At 44.6% G+C, this 23,935-nt stretch overlaps 1 protein-coding gene and 1 long non-coding RNA gene across 4 annotated transcripts in view; one reads left to right on the top strand and one right to left on the bottom strand.

Moving 5' to 3' along the window:
• Positions 1-305: 305 nt before the first annotated feature.
• Positions 306-23,935, top strand: part of PKM (pyruvate kinase M1/2) — a 28,283-nt gene continuing 4,653 nt past the window's right edge. Inside the window, exons 1-8 of one of the 3 annotated variants that reach the window (XM_079122753.1) lie at positions 306-462; positions 11,357-11,523; positions 12,414-12,505; positions 17,590-17,721; positions 18,190-18,376; positions 18,908-19,178; positions 20,468-20,618; positions 20,842-20,994. In XM_079122753.1, the coding sequence (XP_078978879.1) occupies positions 11,370-11,523; positions 12,414-12,505; positions 17,590-17,721; positions 18,190-18,376; positions 18,908-19,178; positions 20,468-20,618; positions 20,842-20,994 (1,140 nt within the window). In that variant the 5' untranslated portion in view covers positions 306-462; positions 11,357-11,369. Of the gene's footprint in view, positions 463-8,543; positions 8,652-11,356; positions 11,524-12,413; positions 12,506-17,589; positions 17,722-18,189; positions 18,377-18,907; positions 19,179-20,467; positions 20,619-20,841; positions 20,995-23,935 lie in introns of those variants that run through there. The other 2 variants (XM_079122752.1, XM_079122751.1) reach the window with 2 other exon arrangements.
• On the bottom strand, positions 14,262-17,582 carry LOC306650830. The gene is made up of 2 exons (XR_013761044.1): positions 15,495-17,582; positions 14,262-15,418 (listed from the first exon to the last, which is right to left on the bottom strand). It is a non-coding gene; the product is annotated as an uncharacterized lncRNA (long non-coding RNA).

The following is a 23,935-nucleotide window of genomic DNA, read 5'->3' as shown; positions in this document are numbered from 1 at the left end:
GCCTGGGCCCAGCGCCAAGAGAAGAACCCCAGTCCACTCGCCCAAGTCCGTGGCAACAGGTGGCCTTGGCGCCTGGGGGTCTGGAAGGGAGGTATCCGCGGATCCGAGGGCGGGTCCTGCAGCTTCACCACTTCCCAATTGGCCACCGCAGTCTGTCAACTCACTTTTGTATCACGTATCCTTCCGCTACTGAATGTAGTCCTCCCCAAATGGAGAACCTGCCCGTTCCGCCTCCTCCGCTTTCCTTCTGAAGGTGCCTACGGCCGGCGAGGACGCCGCGGGGCGGGGCACAGTCAACCGGGAGCTGGGATTGGGTGAGGGGCGGGGCTGCGGAGGGATTGCAGCTCCGCAGCAGGGTTAACCTTGAGGCGAAGGCAGTGGATTCCCGCATAGGAGCTGCGCGTCCGTAGACTTCTGACCTCTCTGCTTTTGCAGCGCAGCGGGAGCCGGAGCACGCCGGAGGTGAGCGGGTCGAGAGGCTGGGCCGACGGTCCCCACCTGGGGCCCATCCGCCCGGCAAGCGCGGAATATCGGCCTTCCAGCCCACTCAGGTCACTCAGACTGGGGACGACGCAGCATTCTGGGGATCTTGGATCCGGTCGGGGTTGGGAGAGAGGAGAAAGGCTACTCGTGCCCAAGGCCTGCTTTTCAAACCCCCTGCTCCCGCTGCTTCCAAAGTCAGACGGGTTTAGCAGTCTTTCCCCCCACCCACTCATTTTGGTCCCATCATCATCATCGTCATCCTCTCTAAATCTGGTTCCATCTTCGCCTCTTGTTTTTTTCATAATTGGTTCCATCCTTGATTCTTTCCCTCCCGCTCGGCTCCTAAATTCGTCTACGTTCCCTCTCCCTTAATCTTAGTTCTTTCGTTTCATCCACAGCCTCCACGTCCCCCGCAGTCGGATGCTTTCCTTATAGCGCCTCCTTTAAACAAGTCCTTGGGTTCTTTTCCCTGTCCATCCTCCATTCAGGTTCGTCAGCCCTTCCCGCGCCCGAGTCCCCTCCTCATGTCTGCCCCTCCCCCCTCCATTCTAGTCACGTCGGCCCTGCATCCCTCTTACTCTTTCACGCTGCCTGGATCCCCGCCCCTCCTCCTCCGTTCAGGTCACGTCCCCGCCCCTCGTTTCTAGTCACGTCCGCTGGCTTCCGTCCCCCCGCCCCGCCTTGCATTGAAGTCCCGTCCCGCTTCTCCATCATTGCTGGAGTCCCAGGCCCCAGTTCTGGGCGGACACTGGGCCAGCGCCCAACGTGCAGTAGTCTGCACTGAGACCGGTGAGGATGCAATGCAACCCGAGGGGATGCAGCAACTGCTCTGGGCGCCGCTAGCGGGTTATGTAATGTTGGTCTGCCCGGCTGCAGGAGGAAAGGAACGAGGGCAGCTCTTGGGGCGAGTCCCTGTTTTGTGCAACTGGGGATTTCTCCGGCGGCCTGTGAGTCCCATGATCTCGGTCCTGGCCCTACAGGGTGGCCACTGCACTGCGCACCCTGCGAAGACTCACGCACTCCATCCCGTGGCAGCGAAGCTGCACGTAGCGGCTGCTGTCCGGATCCGCCCCATGTCTCAGGCAGCATTGACTTCCTTCAGCTATGTTTCACTTTTCTTACCACATGCGCCCTGATGGTAGAAAGCGAAGGCCTCGGCGTGGGTTTGGGGAATGTTATGGGGAGGGTAGGTAATCTAGTCACTCCAGTCAGGTATGGGTCAAGGTCTGTTGCAGGGAGCGGGTTAGAGACCAGGAAGACTAGAACGTTCATAACCCACAAAGATTACAGTCTAAGGAAACAAAATTTTGTCTCTGATCAGTGCTATAACAAAGATCTGAGTTTCCTATTGGGAGAGGCAGAATCTCACAACCACCTAAAAGTTGGCATGCACCACACTAGGTTTGAAGAAGCAGAAAAGCATCTTCTACTCTGAAAGCTATTTTAAAATGCAATTGTAGAGACATGTCTTGACTGCTTAAACCCAGGGTATCTATCCTGTTATTTATTCTAAAGTGAACCTGATAGTATAGACCCAGGTCTGGTGGACAGAGACATTCTGGAGTTGAAACAGTAATTGGAGTCAGGTGCAACTCATTAATTTACTGAGGTGACTGATGGAAGAATTCAGCCTCTGGGCCTTTTTCCTGTTTGAAAACTGGGAGTAACATTTTCCTCATGAATGCTGAAAGCACATCCCTCCAAGAATGTGGAGTTAAGTGTCTAATCTCTGATGAAGTGTCCAGAAGAAATGATTGCGTGCATATATTATTTTGGACACTGTGCATAATTAGTTATTTTGCAATTGAGCTTGAGGGTCTAAATTTGTCATTATCTCCGCCCCCACCCTGTACTGGGGATTGAACCCAGCGGGAGGCAAGCACTCCACCAACTGAGCTGTATCCCCAGACTCCTTTATTTTTAAGGGGTACTGAGGATCAAACCCACCATGGGGTAGGCAAGCTCTCTACACTGAGCTACAACCCCAGCCCCATACAGTTAATCTTTGGGAGTTAGGCTCTTTGAATACCAGATAGCTCCTGGAAACCATTCTTCTGAGGGATCTTGGTAGAGTGTTTACAAAGTAACTAATAATGTTACTTTGCAACTCACTTGGAATAGGAGTTCTTTGATCTCCTGAGAAAGGAGACCTTTAGATAAAGAAAGGGATGGGGGTCAACCTATGTTGTTGGACTATAAGGGTAGAATCTTCCATTCAGGTCCCTAATTGCTCCAAATAGTTTCTAGGACTTGCTCAGCTTGCTGGTTAGCTGTGATGTTAGGGTGGGAGGCAGGGGAAATCATCCCCCCCCCCCTTTTGGCACAACTGAGGGTGTGGCCACTTCCCAGGGTACTGAGGAGGCCCTAGGTCAAGACCCCTGGGGAAGCATTGTTAGCAAATAATTTGCCCTCTGGTGGCCAGAGGATGCTGTTGGTAATGCATTAGGGCTGTTCTGTGGGGAAGGGTAATGTAACTCATCACCATATCTGTGGGGGAGAGGATGCTGTGTGGGCAAGATGACTCAACCTTTCAAATTATCTGCTTTTGAGAGAATTCTCTTCCTTGGGTAAGTGGGGAAACTGCATTGTGGTTTTTGCAGGCTTAAGAAGTCCCCTCTCCCCTTTCAGTGAGTCAAATAATGAAACAGCATGCATTTCCCCAATTAAAAATGTCTCACTAAAATGCAAAATGGTTGGTCCAGGTGTCAGCAGGCTCTCTGGACTGCCCTAAGAGATTAGGTGAATGATCATAGGGCCCTGTACCCAGGTAATGCAGTCTGAGTCTCTTCTGTGTTGGGCCAGGCAGCTTCCCGTGGAACATGAATGACAAATAATTTCTGTGAACTCATTTCTGAATTATTGTACTTGGCCAAAATATATGGGTATTAGTCTTATGTCTAGTACAGCTGCTTTCATTAGAAGCGTTACATTAGAAATAAATAATTTTAGTGTCAAATTCATAGTTTTACAAATAGCATTAAGAACTGCATCTCTGGTGACTTAGCGCATTTGATAGTTGACTTCAAACAGTAGCTTACAGAACTTGCTTGTCTGCCTTCAGTATTGTGACATTAAGGTGGGGGTCACAGGAAAAACCATTTTATTTCTTAAAACTATTTCTTAATGTTGAGGCAGCAAAATAAATGAGGAAATGGCTTTGAGCAGGAAGGTAGGAAATAAAAAACAGCTCTTGCAGCTTTTATAAGTTATAAACTCACATTACTTGCATTTTACTTTGCTTCAGCTTTATAAAAGCAAGTCAGGATATGTTATCTTGGCCAAAACTAAAACATATCAGGTTAGAGGAAAATGACTCATTTGACAATTACCTCAATATCTGAATCACTCCAAACACTCAGTCAAATCCTAGTTAACTGGTATGCCACAAGAATGAGTCACCCCTGTGAGCAGAGTTTTATTGCAACCTTGTTGAGGGTTTTTGTGAGTTTTATTTGATTAAAAACTTAGAGGACATTGAGTTGTCGTTTTTCATCAATTGTGGTACAGATAGAAATAAAACTAAATGATAGAATGCATTAAGACCATTCTTAATACCAAATTAGTTTCTGGAATACCCATTTTTCACTTATAGACTGAATAATTGAGTAGTCTGAGTACTTGGGTTTCTTAAAGGAGCTGTTTGGGAGAGGTTGAGCTGGGGTGGGTGGTGATGTGCAGCCTCTGCTGGCTCTTATGCCTGCTGGTGTGTGACTGCTCAGCTCAGAGGTGGGGGCCCTGGAGGGCCGCAAAGCAGTGCCATGAGACCACGCCCCTGCAGTGGTTTGTGCTGGTCTGCACGTAGGAGGGAGAGCTGGACTGCAATACCTCTGGTGGCCTCTGAGACTCCCCCCACTTTTGTCCATAGGCAAAACTCCTGGGAAGCTCTAAGCCTCTCTTTCCTGACAGCCAGGGAGTAGTGTTTGGAATATAGCCTAGGGCCCTGGGGCTCTGGTTGGGAGATGCCACAACCAGCAGCTACACTGGGGCAGTAAGGTTGCTGGTTATAGCTTTTCAGAGCATGGACCAGCTTGGCTGAACTCTGCTGGATGAATTCTGCAGTCAGAAAAATTTCTCTGAAGGGACTCCTAACCCTTCCAAACATCTTTAATTGACTCACAGTTCATATTTCTTAAACTTTAAACAATTTTTAAACTCTGGCAATGACTGCAAGAAGATTTACCTCAGCAGTCAGTCACAGCACTTAAAGTGCAAAGTGTAGTGTGCCATACCCATTTTGGAGGAGCCCAGGAGTTTTGATGAAGAAGTAGGGAAGTAGAGACTAATTTTGAAACTATCCTGCTATCCTCCTTTGGTAATTAACATTAGACAGCAGACTAACAAATATCACTTATCAGATGGGCAAACATTTTTAATGTCTGACAATATCAAGTATTGGTAAACATGTGGGAAGGCAGGAACTCACGGTACTGGTTGGTTGGTAGAAAGTTGATATATAACAGACAGTATGTAGTGCAATCAGCAGTAAATAGAAATTAACATGTCCCATAACCCAAGAATTCCATTTCTGGGATATATAGAAGCTCACACATGTACAGGAGACATACTATTAATAGGGGAAAATTGGTTTTATGTGGGGGGTGGTTAGCTCCCAGTAAGGGAATACATAAATAAATGACCTATTTGTACAATAAACTAGTATAGTAGTTCACATGAACTAGCTAAAGCCATATCACAACTGGATAGACCTTAAATGTGGTGCTGAGTGAGAAAATTTATTCAGTGATATGCACAGCATACACTTAGGGCATTCAAAATGGTCAACAATCCCATAGGGTTTGGTATATGGATAAACTGTACATGGACTTAAATGAGCTAGAAATATAAGAATTTATGATTGTGGTTTGGGTGCCAAAATTGACAATAAGGAGTGGAGTGGAGAAGGTTGAAGGAAACGGGTTGGGGGGGGGGGGATGAATTGTATAAAATTATTTTTATTTTTATAAAGTATAATTCTCTGTTAATGGTCAGTTCTGGGTGGTAGAAATACAGATGTTAGGGGTTTTTCTCTTCTAATTCAAAAAATTAATTTAAAAATTCAAAAGTAAAACAATACATGCAAACCTATGAAAGCTACTATAGGGAGACTCTGGTACTATGTCAGTGCTCTTGGATAGCTATCACTGCTTTTCCTCCCTAGTCCTGTACCCAACCCCAACTGTGGTACAGGGAATCCCCTTTAAAAGCTGAACCTCAGTTTACTCAGGTCATTACCCATCCTGGTTGTGCCTGACTTTAGAGGTCCCTAAATCGAGGACCCAGTGTCCTGGCAGCTTCCAGAGTTTGGAAATCTTGCCCAGAAGCACTACCCCATTGCTTAAGCTTACTGAGAAGGCACCATGTGCCAACACAGCAAAAGCTTCTCCCACATTGCCTCCTTGAGACTGAAACTGATTCTGTGCTCTGAGCATCTGGGATACAAACCAGGAAATCCTTAGCATCTGAGGGCATCAAGGGTTCTGTAACTCAGGACTTCTGCCTGAAAACTGAGAGGTCTTTCACTTAACATGAGTTTTTTTTTTTTTTTTTTTTACCCTATTCCACACTGCAGTTCGAAATAGGGCCTTATGCTGTTAAGGTTCATGTCACTTAGTTCTAGCTCAGAAGAACAAAAGCACATTGTGTCCCCCCACCCAACAAGAGAATTTTTCTTGACTCTACAGATGGGCTTATTTTTTGTTTAGCCTGGTAACACTGGACATTGCCTTCTGTTACAGGACCTGCTTGAGGTAAAGCATAGACTTCAGACTCAGATCTCTTAGCTAAAGAAGATTTTATTGTCTGTACCCCACCCCCATACACAAATGCGCTGCTGCCGTTATTCTTGTGTTTAGGATGAACACGTTTTGCTCCAGACCTTACTAGGTTCCCATGACTAGCTTCTCCCTCAATTTGTGTTTCTGTAGTCCACATAGGGCCAGTCTTGGAAGCTCTTCTTCCCTTTTCCTTTTGAGAAAGAGCTGCTAGAGAGACTGACCTGAATGCCAGCATATTGTGGTACAGACCTTTCTGATGGATGCTGGAGTTCTGAAGAGTTCAGAATTAAATGCCCTTCATATTAGCTTGGAAACTGTGAGGAGCAAATGGATATCAGAACAAGGAACTCACTCTTGGACCTCCCAGCAATATTTGAGGAAGAAAGTGGGCATGAAGTGCCATCATTATTGGTTTAGTCTGTATGATGAGGTTGGTATCGAAGCATAATTGGTACAGAGAACCCTGCTGATTAAAAATTGGCTGAAACAGATGCATACTCACAGGCCAAGTTAGTTTATTAGGGCAGAATGATTTGGACCTTTGTGAAATATAGAATTGGTGGAGTGAAGCATGAATCTTTCCCAGCATGAACTGACAATAGTGCTGGCTCTAAGAAGCAGAGCGTTTGATATTTTTTATATGATTCCACCCTCCTCTGGTTTTTGAGGAATGGTCAAAGAATTGTGTCTGGCACAAAGGAAACTAAATAAAGTGCCGGGACCCAACTGAGATGAGATGAAATGAGATGGGAAAGGGTAGAATTGGGCACCTGAGGTTGAGCGTGCTGTGCCTGCTGCCACCTGTCAGCCCAGTCTAAGGATTATGTCTTGTTTCTCACAGAGGAGAAATGGCTCTGCGGAAGATCCTACTACAGGGGCTCAGGCTCAAGAGTAAGGCTTCTCCTGTACCTGGGCATGGTGTTTGCTGCTATCAGTGGACACGCCAGGCTTTCACTCCTGACTGGAGGTTGGCTCTGCATGTCTGTGCCTCCTAAGGAGGAGGATGCAGTAGTGAGTCAGGCTGGCATGGGTGGGGCCACATGTCCTGGCAGGCACTGTCCAGGCAGCTGGCACGCAGAAGGGAAACATTTCCCAGAAGTACACCCTAAGAAGTCAGGCTGCTTTCTGGGCCCAGGGGAGATCCCAGAAGATGTTTTATGGACAACTTTAGGTGAGAAGTGGAAGGGATGGGCAGCTTGTGTTGGGGAGCATAAGAATTTTTGGAGGAGGGCCTCAAGCAAGCTCTTCTTGACTACTGGTGTGTAAATCCACTGAAATTCCAAACACATTTTCGTTTGTCATTTTTGTACTAAATAGCAAAAAAGTAGAGCCTGTAGACTTCAGATTTAAATTTGAGGTGGTGAAATAGGGTCTGTTTGAGGCCAATATGTAGTTGTTGATGGCATTTCCTGGTCCTGGAGACAACCTTGCTGTACCAGAACATCCTTGTCACAAAGGCTTTACTGTGAAGCTTGGGAGTAACTAAACAGGAAAAGAAATTTGCTGGATTTGGGCATGGAACTAACAGACTTTTGGCATGGAATTGTCTTTTGGACTTATTAAACCCCACCCCACCCCACCCTGTGGATCAGGGTTGACCTTCCTAAGTCATTGAAAGTGGTTTGCAATGCATCGTGGTCTAGGACCCAAGGCACATCATCTTGCCTCTGTCACATTTAAGCAGAGTGTTTTTGAAGGGTAGAGCAGCAGTTAATACCTGGCACTTTATATTTCATTCAATTCCAACAGTTTACAGGATGCTTGTACCTGTAAATTTTCAAAAAAAGCATACTTGTAATTTTTCTTTTTTAAAAATATTTCATGTTAGAAATTTTATTAATAAGAAAAAGAAAAAAATTTGCTGTAGTTCTGCCACTTGGATAGTATACTGTTAAAAATTTTGGTATGTATGTCTTCTAGACCTTTCATGCATGTTTAACTTGGTATTCCTTTCCCAAACTGGGGGACCAAGTTCCTCCATAGAATAGTGGGGTGTTAGTAAATCACAGGCTAAAGAGACTTCAGGGGAAGGCAATCTTTGGGTGTTGGGAGTATAGCACCACAGGGGAACCAGTGAGAGCCCACTTTTAACTTGCGAATTTTCTTTTAACAGTTTCTTGGTATTTTCTTGGGATGCTTCTGTAGTTTTCTCTGTATCATAGTTAAACCTTTAGGAGCAGCTTCTACTCAGACACCTGATTATTAAGGTAACTTTTCCTTTACTACTAAGAGCTTTAGTTACACTCAGCTTTTACCTTAATCCTTGTACAGTTCTCCAGGGCAAACCTTATTCAGCTCTGAGCGATGTATGCAAGTGGGGCCAAGAAGCGGCCAAGGTGCTGAGCCAAAAAAAGAGCATTATATCACCGGAAACCCAAGCCCAGGGAACCAGAGGTATGACCTGATAATGCAGTGGCCCCAAGCTAATCTTTGAAGGAAGACCCAAGTTCTCAGGTCTTGAGAAGAGCCAGTTGATGGTTTTTCAGAAGAATGGAATTAGTGACTCTGTCACACTCGTCCAGATCTTGTGTTCTTCACAGTACTGTCTTGACTGCAAGACATTCTCTGGTGGAGGACACAGCAAAGCCTTTGTGTTCTGGTTGGCCTAATGTGCCAACTCAGTAACGTTCCTTAACAGCCAGACTTTCCTACGCCCAACTGGGAGCCCTGAGGGTTTTTGAGCCATGCCTCAACCATGAGTGTAGGTAAAGGAGTTCCTCAGACTTAAATTAGACAGAAGGTCATTTAGCAGACGCTGAACTGCCTCTTAAGTACTAGGTGCTGGAAGAGACAAAACCAGTTAGTCCTGGAGGAGAGGACTGACTTTCATTTTGGTACCTAGTACTTACTTGAAATCAACAGTATATTTGCCACCAGGAATAGTTGGCCAGTATCTTAGTCTCCCTTTAAGAGTCTTCAATTCTGAACTGAGCATAGTGACTCACACCTGTAATCCCAGCCACTCGGGAGACTGAGGCAGAAGGATAAACCTCAGAAATTTGGTGAAACTGTCTCAAAATAGAAAAAAGAAGTGTAGAGGTAGCTCAGTGGTAGAGTGCCACTGGGTTCAGTCCCCAGTACCACACCAAAAAAAGGTAAAATTTAAAATTCAGTTCTGTCGTTAAGGGCTTGTAGCCATCTGTTTTCCATAGCCAGTAGACTATTTGTTTACGGTCTACAAAGCTCCTTGGAGATGGCATAGGCGATTTAGATGCATGCTGTTCTGGAGCCACCCAGAAAAGGTGCAAAGTCAGGGATGGAGTAAGGGTCCTTAATTTGAGGACCTGAGATTTGGGGAGCGGTGGAGCAGGGCTAAGCTTGGGCCAGAGCCTTTTTTAGAAGGAATAGCCCTTGGTCTGAGGACTTTGATGAGAAGGATGTCCGGTTTCTGGTTCACATCCTTCCCTGATAGTTCTTCAAATGCTGCCCAAAAGCTTTTCCTGGGTCTTTGTTCTCTAATCAGCTAACCAAACACTGGAAGCTTCAGAATTCTTCGGACTCTAATCAGCTAACTCACTGGCTCAGTGAGTTTAGTTGTAGGTCAGTAATAAAGTAAAACAAAGGTCAGGGCAATTGTAGGAATTGTGACCTGGGCTGGTTAATTACCTGGAACAGATGGTCCTGTTGTTGAGAGGTAGCGCACTTGTCAGACTTAGAAATACCTAAGGTGGAACATTAAAAATTAGTTGGGAAAACATAATTTCCTTGTATTAGAACTGCTTTGTTAATGTAGTTATAATAATTCGACATTACTTTGTGTGTGTGTTACTAGGGATTGAACCCAGGGCCTCACACGTGCCAGGCCAAGTGCTCTGCCACTTAGCTATGCCTCCAACCCAGTTGTAGTGACTTTTTCTATTTCTTAATTTTTTGGTACCAGGGACTTAACCACTTTATCAGGGGCACTTAACCACTGAGCCACATCCCCAGCCCTTTTTTATTTTTGAGACAGGGTCTTGCTAAATTATTGAGACTGACCTCAAACTTGCAGTCCTCCTGCCTCAGCCTCCTAAGCCATTGGGATAACAGGCATGCACCACTGCGCCCAGCTTGTAGTGACTTTAAAACTGTACCAGTACCATTGTGATTATCCTTGATTGTGTGTAAATTGCTTTGCATGTCTTAAACTTCTCTCACCAAAACTTAGGGTGGGGTGTGTCTGTGTGTGTTTCTTTAGAATCCTGGATTGAAAGATTTTGCATTCAGAGTTGTGTGTATGTATGAGAGACAGACAGACAGTGTTTCTGAGACAGTAGGACCCCTTAAGTCAGACAACTCTGAAACTCTGGGTCCTGGATTTGAAATCTTAGTAGGCCGCCTGCCAGTTGTATGACCTAGATGAGGCATCCAATCTCTCTGAGCCTTGTTTCTTCATCTGTAAAATGGAGACATGAAGAATAAAACAAAATAATGTCACATAGAACTTTGCTTCCTATTGATGGATTATATTTTGTTACCTATTCTCTTGTAGGAGTTGAAGAATAAACTTAGGTGGTGCTCTGGAATAGTGAAAGCCGCTAGGATTCTGGAACTAAGACTTACTGGGCAGTGGTTGTTTCCACAACCAGGGAGTCACCTGGGTTTGGGTGAGGACTGTAAAGAGGCCATGTGGGTGCTCCACACCAAAACAGATGTTTGTAGCATGGAGACAGCTTGTCATACAAAGATCTAGACTTACTAAGGAACTAAGGTATGAAGTACAAACAAGTTATTTGTATCACTGGAAGATTGGTTACTACTTCCTTTTGTGGAAGCTTCTTCAGTATGTGTAAAATGGTTTTATAGGGTTGGTGGGAGAGCTGTCAAAAGTAGATATAAGCCAAGTATAAAAGAGACTTGCTTACTCTGAGTCCTTGGGAAGGACATAGATTTGGTAGGAGATTTGAATTTGTTCATTAAGATTCTCACAGTTGTGGGAACCCTTTGCCCAGTTTGAAAAAAAATGCCCATATAACCAGAGCTTGTCTGACCTCGTTGTGGCTTGTGCACAGAGCGTGCTTATTGAGTTAATGTGTAAGCAGGAGACAGCCTCCTGTGCCAAGTGGCGTATTAACCACTTCTCAATCTAATTGCTCTCTATTTAATTCTCTTGGACCCAGGACCTCAGAAGCCATGCCGAAGCCCCATAGTGAAGCCGGGACTGCCTTCATTCAGACTCAGCAGCTGCACGCAGCCATGGCTGACACGTTCCTGGAGCACATGTGCCGCCTGGACATTGACTCTCCGCCCATCACCGCCCGGAACACGGGCATCATTTGTACCATTGGTACGTGGACTTGCCTCTCCCCAAAACACAGGCTTTATGTGACAGTGGCTAGTTCTCTCCTGAAAAGACTAAATCAATGTCGTAGCAAGTAGGTGCTCAGTAAGATATGACAGTTTTTTTTTTCCCCTCCAATTTTTTTAGTTGTTGATGGGCCTTTATTTTATTGATTTATTTTTTTATTTATAAGACATGCTGAGAGTTGAACCCAGTGCCTCACAAACGCTAGGCAAACACTCAACCACTGAGCTACAACTCCAGCCTTCTATACAGATTCTTATGGGATCTGGGGTCAAAAGAAGCTGCAATAAAGAATTGGTATCCTTTATATTTTCTGCTATAGGCAAAATGTAGAGGGGTATCCTTTCTTTTATAACTTTTTTACATGATACCATTATTTTATTTTTATGTGGTGCTGAGGATTGAACTCAGGGCTTCACATGTGTTAGGCAAGCGCTGTACCACTGAGCTACAACCCCAGCCCAAGGGTGTCCTTTCTTAGCCAATCTTTATAGGAACATCTCAGAGACCTGGGAACATCATTTTGACATGCTCTGTGCCACCATCATACTGTGGTTGGACGTCTGACTGAGCTTCAGGACAAAGAGAGGCTGGCCAAGTCTTCCCTAGGTTTTTCTTATTAGCTAGGAGCCTGCAGAATCTGAAGGAAATGGGAGGAGTGTCCTCCAAAGTCAAGAAAGTAGGCTAGCACAGTAGTAGTCTTTTTTGTACTTTTGAAAGACTTTTGTGCTGTCTGGGGAAGGAAACATTTAGGGAAAAAAAAAAAAAAGACAAATAAAAGATCAAGACTTTTTAAAACTTAAGCAAACTTACTGTATTTTCCTACTTGAATATTGTTTTTCCTACTGTGACTTTAAATTTTTTTCTGATAGGCCCAGCTTCCCGATCAGTGGAGATGTTGAAGGAGATGATTAAGTCTGGAATGAATGTGGCTCGTCTGAACTTCTCTCACGGGACTCATGAGGTGAGGCTCAGCTGGATAGTGTGGTTCCGGGACAGCTTGTAGGAAGCAGGGAGGGAATGCCACATTTGTTTAGCTACAGTGGGCCAGGCATGTATGAGTCTGAGTTTTACTATGAATGAGACATTGTCTTCCCTACTCTCCTCCTTCCTGCCTTCCACCTCCACTGGCCAAGTCTCCTTAAGCAGAGAAGACCTGCGTTGTCACTGACCGTAATTCTCCCATGCACTTGGGCTACCAGTAGCACTCACAAAGGAAGGCATGGAAGGGTGCTGCTGGAATGAATCTCCTCTCCTGTGCTGAGCACTCCATACTCCTGCCTCAGGATTTTTGCAAGGCTCTTATTGTTGTGTTGAACCAGAGGATCCTCTAACAGGTTAATTCTGGCCTCATTGAGACCCAGGATAACCAGGCAGTTCAGAAGTGTTTTTCCACTGTTGCAAGTTAGGAGCAAACTCTCAAGCACTGACACTGTTTGGTTGTGCTACCGTACTCCACTAGCACTGTATATCCAGCTACCCTTTCCCAGGGGTTCTGGAGTATTAAAGTAATCAGTGGGTACTCCTCAAGAGCCTGGTGGGAATGTATTTGACCTGGGACTTTACCCAGGACCAGGTGGCAGCTGTTGGGAGGGCTCTGTTCTCAAGTTTGGAAGAAACACATTGTGAGCAGTGGGGGTGGGGGGAAGGGTGTGGTGGGATGGGCTGCTCCCTGAGGGATTGTGCCTTTAAAAAACCTTTAGACTTAACCATGAGGATTTCCCATAGACCATAGGATCAACTACTGGCATTGATGGACCAGTGATAAAAGAGGGAAACTGTCCCCTGTCTTGACTACTCTACTTCCATTCAGAGTAAAGAAAATGCTACCCTGTGAGGTCAAGTGGTAAGGGGTTGCCCTCTGGCCTTTGGAAGTTGGTATTTAGTTTGGACTAAAAATAAATCCTCAAGAACAGCAATCCAAGAAGTGAATTCCTCCTTTCTGGGAACATGAGACTCTTCATAGACTCCCTAACCCATGTTCCATAAACAGCCTATGGCGCGGCAGGAGGATGGCCCCCAAATGTCATGGGGGCCTGACTTAGTCCAGCAGTCACCTAGGCAAGCTAAGCATAACACTACTCTTGACATTCTGTAATTTTTCAAAAGGAGAGGACTTTCAGCAAATCATGAGAAATTTACTACAAGTGGTACCTTAGCTTAAAGATAATGCAAAAGGCAACAGTGACTGGGCATGGTGGCATAAGCCTGTAATCACAGTGACTTGGGCAAAAGGATAGCGAGTTCAGGCCAGCTTCAGCAGCTTAGCAAGGCCCTAAGAAACCGGTGAGACTCTCTCAGAAATAAGCTGGGTGGGCACGGTGGTGCTTGCCTGTAATTCCAGCAGCTCCCAGTGGCTCAGGAGGCCGAGATAGGAGATTGGAAAAGTCAGCCTCAGCAGTAGGAGAGGTGCCAAGCATCTCAGTGAGACCCTGTCTCTAAATAAATAACAAAATAGGGCTGGGGATGTGGCTCAGTGGTCCAGTGCCCCTGAGTTCAATCCCTGATACCCAAATATTAAAGAAAAACGTGTAAGGAGCTGAGGATATGGATCAGTGGTTAAGTGCCCCTGGGTTCTATCCTCGGTGCAAAAATAAAGGAGTGGGGGGCAACAGTAAAGATCTGCTCACCATTGATCCCCACTGCTGGAGTCTGCCACTGTCTCCTCTGTGCAGAGGAAGGAACAGAAATAGATTTTGAGAGTTGACCTTTGATGAGACTTTATGGCTCTTTCCATCCAGTAAAATAATACCACCCAGCTCTGAAATGGCAATGGCAAGTGGTATCTGCTTCATCTGCAGGACAGGGTGTGGCTTGGATTTTAATGTCTTTAAACTAGAAAAGAGGTATTTGGAAATTATCTGTACTTTAACTCTTAATCTAAGATTAGAATTTTTTTTTTAAGTCCTTTTACTTTTAATTTTAGATTTTAGATGAAGTTGAGGTTTTTCCCTGAGATTGGGGTTTTGGAAACAGATCTGAAACTTTCCAGTATTGTGTAGTGACATGTAAGCATTTTTAGTTTGTCTGCATTTCAGGACTTATTTCATACGCACCTTCAACTAGGAACTGGGACATATTTTTCTGCTGCTTGATGAGTTTGAGTACTCTTCAGAGAACTTTGAAATTGCTTTCTCTGTCTTGCTCTGACAGAGTGACTTCTTGTGTCTACTTATCTTCTGGCAGCTTTGGCAGTGTCTCTAGCCCCCACTTTTGGCAGTTCACAGGGGCAAGATGTGTACTTGCTGAACATACGCTTCCATAATGCCATGTTGGCCGGAAAATACTGACTTTTAAACAACCTAAATTTAGAGCCTTCTACAAGGACAGCACTTGATGGCTGGCTCTTTGCCATTTGATAACATGCCAGCCAAACCATAGCTGTCCACAGTGGCTGACACAGTGCACCTCCCAGAAATGTACCAAAGATAACCATATGGGTGATTTAAATGATCCCTAATAATCTAATCATTAATATAATATACTATTTTACATCCCCAGATCAAAAATGCATATTTATTTAAGACTCAGTTACAAAAAAGTCACCAAAAAGTATTTAAGTTTTATAAAACCAGGTTTTATAAAATAGAAATTATATATATACACACATTGTCTGACATAATTCTTTAATGAAAACTAGGAACAAAATCTAAAGTGTAGTCAAGAAAACTTAAACTTATAATTGCACTTATTCTAGAAAGTAGAAATCTTAAGGTAAATGAAATATTTATCTTAAAACATTAGGAAAAATAACCGAAGAAGGGCAACAAGACGGAATTGATCTTATAAAGGCATAGCCTAATACAAAAGAAAATAAATTTGTCAGATTAAAAGTTGATGCTGTGTGGGGAAATGGATAAACAGACCTCTGGAAAGCCTATGCTGGACTGGAAATATGCCTCAGTGGTGGAGTTCTTACCTGACATGTGAGGCCCTATATTGATCTCCAGCACAGAAAAGGGAATAGTTCATGTACATTAGAAGGAATTTTTAAGGTCAAGAAAGAGTTTTAACTTGATTTCTATAAATATAGGTGACTATTTTCCAAGAAAATATAAATATTCAAAAAGATAGAGAATATGAGTCTCCTTAAGTTGGAATAGTGACTGACATTTAGCTTCCTTACAAATGTTAAGGGCCAAGTGATTTTTTTTTTTTTTTCTTTTTTTGAAGCATTGAAGAGCAAACCCAGTGCTTTATACATGCTAGGCAAGTGCTCTACCACTCAGTTCCACCCTTAGCTCAAAGCCGAATGATTTTAATGGCTGAATTTTGTATCCTTCAAGGGATAGTTTAATCCTTCATTGTGCTGTTCCAGAGGTTAATAGAAGCACAGAAAACTCCCCATCATGTTCTTTTGAAATCAGTTCACCCTGATACTAAGGTCAGGCAGGAGACAGGGACAGTATCAAAACCAGACTAACCAGGTTAGTACTTTGGACCAACCAGTCTTACTTAGAAAGATGCACAAAGCGTGACTAAAATTTAGAAATTCAAATCCCGTTAAAAATCCCGTGTGTTAAAAGAATTTTCACAACCCATGATCAAGAAAATTTTATTGTAAGAGCATAGAGTTCCACATTGGGTTTAAATAAGAGTGGTCATTATAATGTATAGTGATGATAATAGCGAACATTTATTAAATGATGACCATCTTTTGCTCATATCAACTCTGAGGAAAAGGCATTTGACACCAGGTGCAATGGCACATACTTGTAATCTCAGCAGTCTGGGAGGCTGAGGCAGGAGGATTGCAAGTTTTAGGCCAGCCTCAGCAACTTACTGAGACCTTGTCTCAAAATAAAAAATAAGAAAAAGGACTGGGATGTGGCTCAGTGGTAACCCTGGGTTTAACCTATATGGAAAAAGAAAAAGGCATTTAACAATATTCAGCACCCATTCCTTTATTTCTGTGATGTTGGGGTCAAACCAGGACCTTTTTACATTCTAGGCAAGTGTGCTAACACTGAGCTACACCCTAAGCCCCCAGTACCTATCCTTTAATAAAAAAAAATTCTATTTCTCTGTTCTATATTCTATCTTGTATTTTATTGGCTTGCAATAGAAATAAATATTCATAACTTACTTTAAGAACCTCTTCAAAACAAAACACACCAGTGGTCCTTCATTAGAGTATGTAAATTCCAAACTGAGGGTTTCAGACACAGCATGGCCCTTGGAGATTAGGTTATGGCTTCAACTCTGCACCAACCACCTGCAAATAGCAAGCAAGCCTACTTGCAGTTGCTGCCCTCGTGAATGAGGTGTGATTAAAGGACAAGGACCATAACGTGCTCAGTGAAGTACCCCTATTATCAGCAACATCCCAAGGATTGTAGTTCTAAGAGCTCTTTTGACATCTTATCTTGGTTGAGTCTTTCTTTAATCTTAACAGTAGTGGGAAAGGGCTTTAAGGGAAGATTCAAGCCAGGATTTATTGAAAGTGAATAACTAAGGGAAATTCCTTCAGAAAAAAGCATCTGACCACCTTTCCCTATTCCTCCCTAATTAGAACTCTAGAAAGTGATTATGTAACCAGGTCCATGTGACCTTAGTAATGAATTATTTAGCTTGGGCCACTTTGAGCTTAAGTCAACAACTTTCAGTTTGAATTGTAGTTGGGATCAATAGAGAAAAAGCACAGAACCTGATGCTAATAGCCAGGGAAGTCTTATCCAAACACAAGTCCTGAGTTCTTTGCCCCAGTTTTCTGCTTTATTTGCTTGGGGTGCTCAGTGAGTCCTAGGGACAAGAGAACAGTCAAAGGGTGAGACATATTCACACCCAGGCTTTAATGGGTTTTGGTGACAATATTATGAATGTTGTGCTTAGAGTAAGCTGGTGCTGTGCTGGCTTGGTTTAAAGCTGAGGAGGTTAAAGGGAGTGTATAGAGGGATGCCCAGTGCATGAACAGTAGTAAGGTTAGAGCCTGGTGGTAGAGGTCTAGAATTCCCACAGGCTTTTCTAGGTGAGCAGTTTCAGCTCTGGAGCAGGAATGGGTATTGGATCCAGGCATAGGAGGACATTAACCTTCCTCCTTTCCCTCAGTACCATGCAGAGACCATCAAGAATGTGCGTGCAGCCACGGAAAGCTTTGCTTCTGACCCCATTCTCTATCGGCCAGTTGCTGTGGCTCTGGACACTAAAGGACCTGAGATCCGAACTGGGCTCATCAAGGGCGTGAGTATCTTGGGAGGAAAGTAGCCCCAGTGATTCCTCCTTGATATTCTCTTGCTGCCTGGATGCCCTGTTTTAGAGTTTGAGGGCTACAAATGAAGGTCTTACTTTCATCACTATGAAAAAAAAAATGTTAATTTGATCTAGTTTGCTTGAAAATGGTACCACAAACGAACTGGTTTTCACTCTCAAAGCCACTCCCAAGTCTCTCACTTTGGGGAGCAATTTCTTCGTATCTTTCTCCCCCTCATCATTGAGTAGCATAACTGAACATAGTTCTTTCCCTGGATATTCCCTTGAAATATATAAAGCTAGGGAATAGGAGCTTTTATTCACAAAAGAAAAAGTTTTCTTATTTGATCTGGGATCTGAACATTGTTCCTTGGGGGAAAGAATTTTTCCTTTCCTTGTCAGGTGGTTGGGTTACTGGTCATCTCTAGTCTGGACTCTTATATTCCCTCTGTTCCACAGAGTGGCACTGCAGAGGTGGAGCTGAAGAAAGGAGCCACTCTTAAGATCACTCTGGATAACGCCTACATGGAGAAGTGTGACGAGAACATCCTGTGGCTGGACTACAAGAACATTTGCAAAGTGGTGGAAGTGGGTAGCAAGATCTATGTGGATGATGGACTTATTTCTCTGCAGGTGAAGGAGAAAGGTATGTGTGGGGGTCAGATCTAAAAAACATCCTTGACACAAGAAAGGAAGCAAGATTAAATCAATACCTTCTCAGAAATGCCTTCCATAATCCATTTATCCTCAGAAACCACTCAGCTGTACCTAATTGTACTCCTGGAACATAAGCTTTATTTTTTATACATCCTTGATACTTATTTAGTATCTGCTTGCTTGCTTCCTTCAATATGGTGTGTATAGGATGGTGTGTGCTTGGGAATGATAGCTAAAATTTAAACATTATTTGGTAATATATTTAAATTTTAAAATAATTTCATGAGTAGGTATTATTGTCCTTAGAGGTGAGGAAACTGAGACACACAGAAGCTTATTGACCTGTCCAAGGTCACATAGTTAGTGGACTTGGGGTTTGAACTCTGGTTATGGCTTTAGTGCCCTCCATGTGCCACTTTGTAGGTCACAGAACCAGAGAGAAAACCTCGCTGCTTGCTACTTGCCCAGCTAAGGTGTGCCCTCATTGCTCTGCCTCTCCTCCCTAATCTGTTTTGCACAGGTGCTGACTTCCTGGTGACAGAGGTAGAAAATGGTGGCTCCTTAGGCAGCAAGAAGGGTGTGAACCTTCCCGGGGCTGCTGTGGACCTGCCTGCTGTGTCAGAAAAGGACATCCAGGATCTGAAGTTTGGGGTTGAGCAGGATGTAGATATGGTGTTTGCATCTTTCATTCGCAAGGCATCTGATGTCCATGAAGTTAGGAAGATCCTGGGAGAGAAAGGAAAGAACATCAAGATTATCAGCAAAATTGAGAATCATGAAGGAGTTCGGAGGTAAGTCCCCATCTTCCCCACTTCAGTTCCACCTCAGCAATAATCTGAAGGGCAAGATGTATCCTGTGACTACCTGATTACCAAACTTGGCCACTTGCCTGTCAGAATGCAGTCTCCCAAGATTGGTCCAGACTCACTGAATCAAAGTGTCTTAGGGAATAGAATATATTGGTATTAAAAAAAAAAAAAAAAAAAAAAAAAGTTTCTCATGGTTTCTCAGGTGATTGAGATGCTGGAAGCTTGACATTGTTCCATGGGCCCGGGGACAAGCAGTTGAGTACACTAGGTCACCAGGACCAGGGCCTTCATGCTCTACTTCTGAGCAAGAGCACTACCAGTGTTTGCTAGATTAGGGAGACAGCAGGTACTTAGAATAGGGCTCCTTTTGACCCTCACTGTGAGTAATGTGGAAGGTTAGGGCCTTCTGGATTTCACCTAGAAAACAGCATGCCCAGTGATCAGGCTAGCTCTGGTATGGTTTGTTCAGCTCCTATTAGGGAAACATGGGTCCTCTCCAGGTTCACATTGCTCTAGCTCAGCTTAAACCATCTTCCCAGTGCTCACAGTGTCAGATGAATATGACCAGCTTAGTAACATCTGTTCCCCTTTGGATTCCTGCTAGAAACACGACTTGGCACTGCTAAAAATGGAGACCTACTCATGTGGTTAGGAGTGTGTTTGGGGAGGGTGGGAGGAGGAACTTCTAAGCCCACTGTTGTGACCTTTCTGTCCTTACCTTTGTATAGGTATTCTTTGTACCAGGCAGTTTGGAATTCTCTTTGCCATTCTGATAAGCCATGGGTGCTAGGTGACTTTGGCTCCATATCAGGCAAAACCATATTAGAAGGTAATGCCATAAGGAGCAGTCCTCAGATGTCCTTGACTAAATGAGGCCATGCACTTTTGTGTCAGAAGTAATCAGCAGACCTTGGGTTTACTTCTTCCTTGGAAGTGCTGATCAGAGAGTGGATATTATAGGGATATACCCTAAGAGGAGCCTTTTAAGAGGCAGATGGAGAGGGAAAAGGAGCCCATGGGACTTTGGAGGAGACCTTCCCTTTTCTTCCCCTCAGTGAAGTATCCATTCTGGTGTTGAAGAAGCCCGGAAGAATTGTTGGCCCATCCTGTGTGGCTCAGGTTGCAGGAATGTTTTGCCAACTCCACGCACCTAATGATGACATTGTTCATGAATATCTGTCAGGGAATCCCAGGAAATCTTCTGGTCAATAGTTGTACTTGTGGCCCATGCTCAGCATAACCTCTTTGTCTCTTCCCTATTTCCCCCTCAGGTTTGATGAGATCCTAGAGGCCAGTGATGGGATTATGGTGGCTCGTGGTGATCTAGGCATTGAGATTCCTGCAGAGAAGGTCTTCCTCGCTCAAAAGATGATGATTGGGCGGTGCAACCGAGCTGGGAAGCCTGTCATCTGCGCTACACAGGCACGTCCCCCTCCCCATGTTCTGTGCACTTTCACATGCTTGGATGGGAAAGCTGTAGGGCCTAGCCAGTCTCTTCCCATGCACCCTGTGGCACTTAACATATACACACTCATATCCCTACCCCATAGTGCATTTACACACTATGTCCCAGGGATCAGCTTACAGTTATTTGTCTCTGAAGGTGGTGCAGGCCGAGTCTCACCAGTGCTCTGTCCTTTCCCAGATGCTGGAGAGCATGATCAAGAAGCCCCGTCCCACCCGGGCTGAGGGCAGTGATGTGGCCAATGCAGTCCTGGATGGAGCTGACTGCATCATGCTGTCTGGAGAAACAGCCAAAGGGGACTACCCTCTGGAGGCTGTTCGCATGCAGCACCTGGTGAGTTCTTAGGGCCTGTCCTGTGCCCTGGGCTTCTGGCTGGGATGGAGGCAAGCTCTAGCACAGAGCTTGTTAGGCTTCTGCATCCTCTTAACCAGGGTTGTCCATGGTCCTCCAAGTCACTGCAATAAGAGTGAGGGGGTGGGGGGTGCAGGGTGCCTCGGGTTTTTTGTTTGTTTTGTCTTCCCTTCACACACCCTATCATTTCCTTCTGCTCTGGAGGCATCCTCCATCAGACATCACACAGTTCACTTCTGTGACTCCTTTCGTTGACTTGAGTCCTGGGGTACTGATGTAGTCAAAGGTTGTCTTGTACTTCTAAACTCTGGACAGTCCAGAGGGCGTGACCTGTTCTGAAAAAGGCCATGGGCTTGTGCTCCCAGCTGTCCTTATGATTGCCTTCTGATTTGATTCCCCACCTGTGGGCCTGCACTGGCAGATGTTGCCCACACTGAGCTGCCTGAGCTGGCCTTGCATGGTGCCTGCAGCATGGGACGGACGTACCTTGATGTGCTAGACCAAAAAGTGGCGTCAAGTAACTGGTGGAAGGACTACAAATAGAGTTGGGTAGAAGGGCACTGAGCCGGTGGGCTCTGGACTGAGAACAGCTAGAGGGATATAGGTGTTCTTTCTCCCTGAGAATGAGTTCTTCAAGATTTCTTCAAGATTTTGGTTATGTCCTTCAGCCTCTCTGCTTTTCAGAGATAGAGTTCCAGTTCCTCTGTCCTGCCTGTTCCCTCCCTAGAACCTTCTGAAGAGTTAACTCAGGGATTAGTTCTCAGGGCTGCTTGTGCCTGATAAGTGCTATGAATTAGTTTCTAGTTCTAGATCAGTCTCTATAACATAACCTCAGTGAACTTGCCCTGTATCTTTTTCTTTCTATACCCTTTCTAGCCAACAAAGGAACCTTGCCCTTTAGCCCTTTTGTGATCCCAGTTCCATCAGGTCCCCAATTTAAAATAACTGAAAAAACAAAGTAACCAACCTCCTTTATGTTCTATGTATCCTGTTACTGGGCTCAAGCAGCTTCTGGTGGTGAACCAAGTTCCTACCCAGGGTTTCAGCCCTTGAGGCTATTGTCAACTTTCTGGTAAATTTCCCCATATTGAAATGGGTAGAGACCCCATTCCCTTCTCCAGGGATGTTTCTGTATCCTGGCCCTGGGCAATATATCACCCCATTTGTGTGATATGATCATTTGTGTGATATGATTGCTGTTCCAATGGTTCAATACTCTTGGCACATCCTCAAAGCTGCCCTGTGGCAGATAGGTGCTTGCAAGTCCATCCCAGGTGACAATGCACCTCAAACTGTCGCCTCTGGAGCAGTCATCTTCTTGAGTCTCTCTACATGTCCCTCCTCCATAATTGCCTTGCTTAGTTGTGTGACTTTCTGACCTCAGAGGTTGGAGGCTTTGAACTATGAAACCAGATAGACTGGACAAGTCACTTAATCTTTCAAGACCCTGTCCTAAAATGGATTAGCTGAAATATTTATTATAGCCTTAACATTAAATATTCCCTGCTATTATAATTAAATACCATGTAAATCCCTGTGTCCGCATAATCTTCATATTTCCCATTACTTCCATTTATAGTTGTGAGTTACATGAATATAGAGCCTGGGATTGAGCCCAGGTCTGCTGACTCCAAAACCAGCCTTCTCTCCTGCAGCATTGTGCTCTTAACAGCACATGAGGACAGGTCTTGTCTTGGGGTCTGTAGTCAGACTAAGATTCATCTCTGGGTTCTGATTCCATGTCCTTTCTTCCATGCCCTGGTCTTTCTATGTATGGACAGATACCTTAGAACTGCAAGGTTTGGATTGCATGGCACTGCTCAGAAGATAAGTTATGGGGTCTGGGCCAGGTAGTAGCTGCCCCTCTAGGTGGTGGAGGCTTTTCCTTTGTCATCAGTTAACACTGACCACAGCTTCTCCCCTTAACAATTCATGACTTTCTCCTGTGTCTTAACTGATGCAGTTCATGATCCATAATTAAGAGCTAGGCAGTACCAGGTATGACCCTGTTTCCTGTTCATGTCTGCTGTCCTTTGGGCTGCATGCATTCCATTCTTACAGAATACTTTTAACCTAGTATATCCTGGCACGCATCTGTTAATACTGCCAAATTAATAAGATGGTGTTACTCCTATCTACCATTCACTAAGGTACTGGTATTGGCATTATAATCCTCTAAAGCTTTAGTTCTTTCTTAGTCTTACCTGAGCAGGCAGTCTGTGAATAACTTTTTGGCTTTCTCCTGACCATTTTAATCATTAGATTTTAATCAAATGTCTTGTTAAACATGTCTGCACGCTTTCACAGGCCTCCATCTCTTCACATGGCTGTTCAAAGTGCCCCTCACAAGTTAACCAGTTTCCTATTCTGCATAGAGAATTCAGCTGCATAGCTTTGGCTTTGTATTGACCCCAGCTTTGCAGCGCTGCTCAGTTTGTTTCCATGACAGGCCATGGGAAATGCCTAGAGCACCCCGTGCCTGAAGCTAAGAAAGCACTTCATCCATGTGTGCTCACAAACTGGAAAGGCAGCCCTCCCTTATCCAGACAGCCATGTGAAGACAGAGGCCTGTTCCTTGTTGTAAGCTGTGTCATGAGGCAGCATGGTCAAGTCCTCTGCCAGGGAGTAGTGTGAGCTCAGCCTATGCATGTCTTTGTGCCAGGCTGCTAGAGCCTACCTACCATATTGTTATGGCTCCAACCAAAAACAAAAAAATCCTTCCAGGATGAAAGTCCCAGTTTCCCCTGTATTAGAGGGGAAGAAACATCAGTTGAAGCCCAAAATTCTCTATACCTCCTGGAGCATGTGGACTTCCACCACTCTACCTCTGTGTCTGCCTGAAGGATAGATTTAACCTAAGGTTATCTTACCTTCCTCTCTTATTAATTCCCTGTTCTGTCTTTCCATGTGTTGTCTCTCTCTC

Source organism: Sciurus vulgaris (genome assembly GCF_902686455.1).
Source record: "Sciurus vulgaris genome assembly, chromosome: 2".
NCBI lineage: Eukaryota > Metazoa > Chordata > Mammalia > Rodentia > Sciuridae > Sciurus > Sciurus vulgaris.
This window is presented reverse-complemented; position numbering and strand designations above follow the sequence as displayed.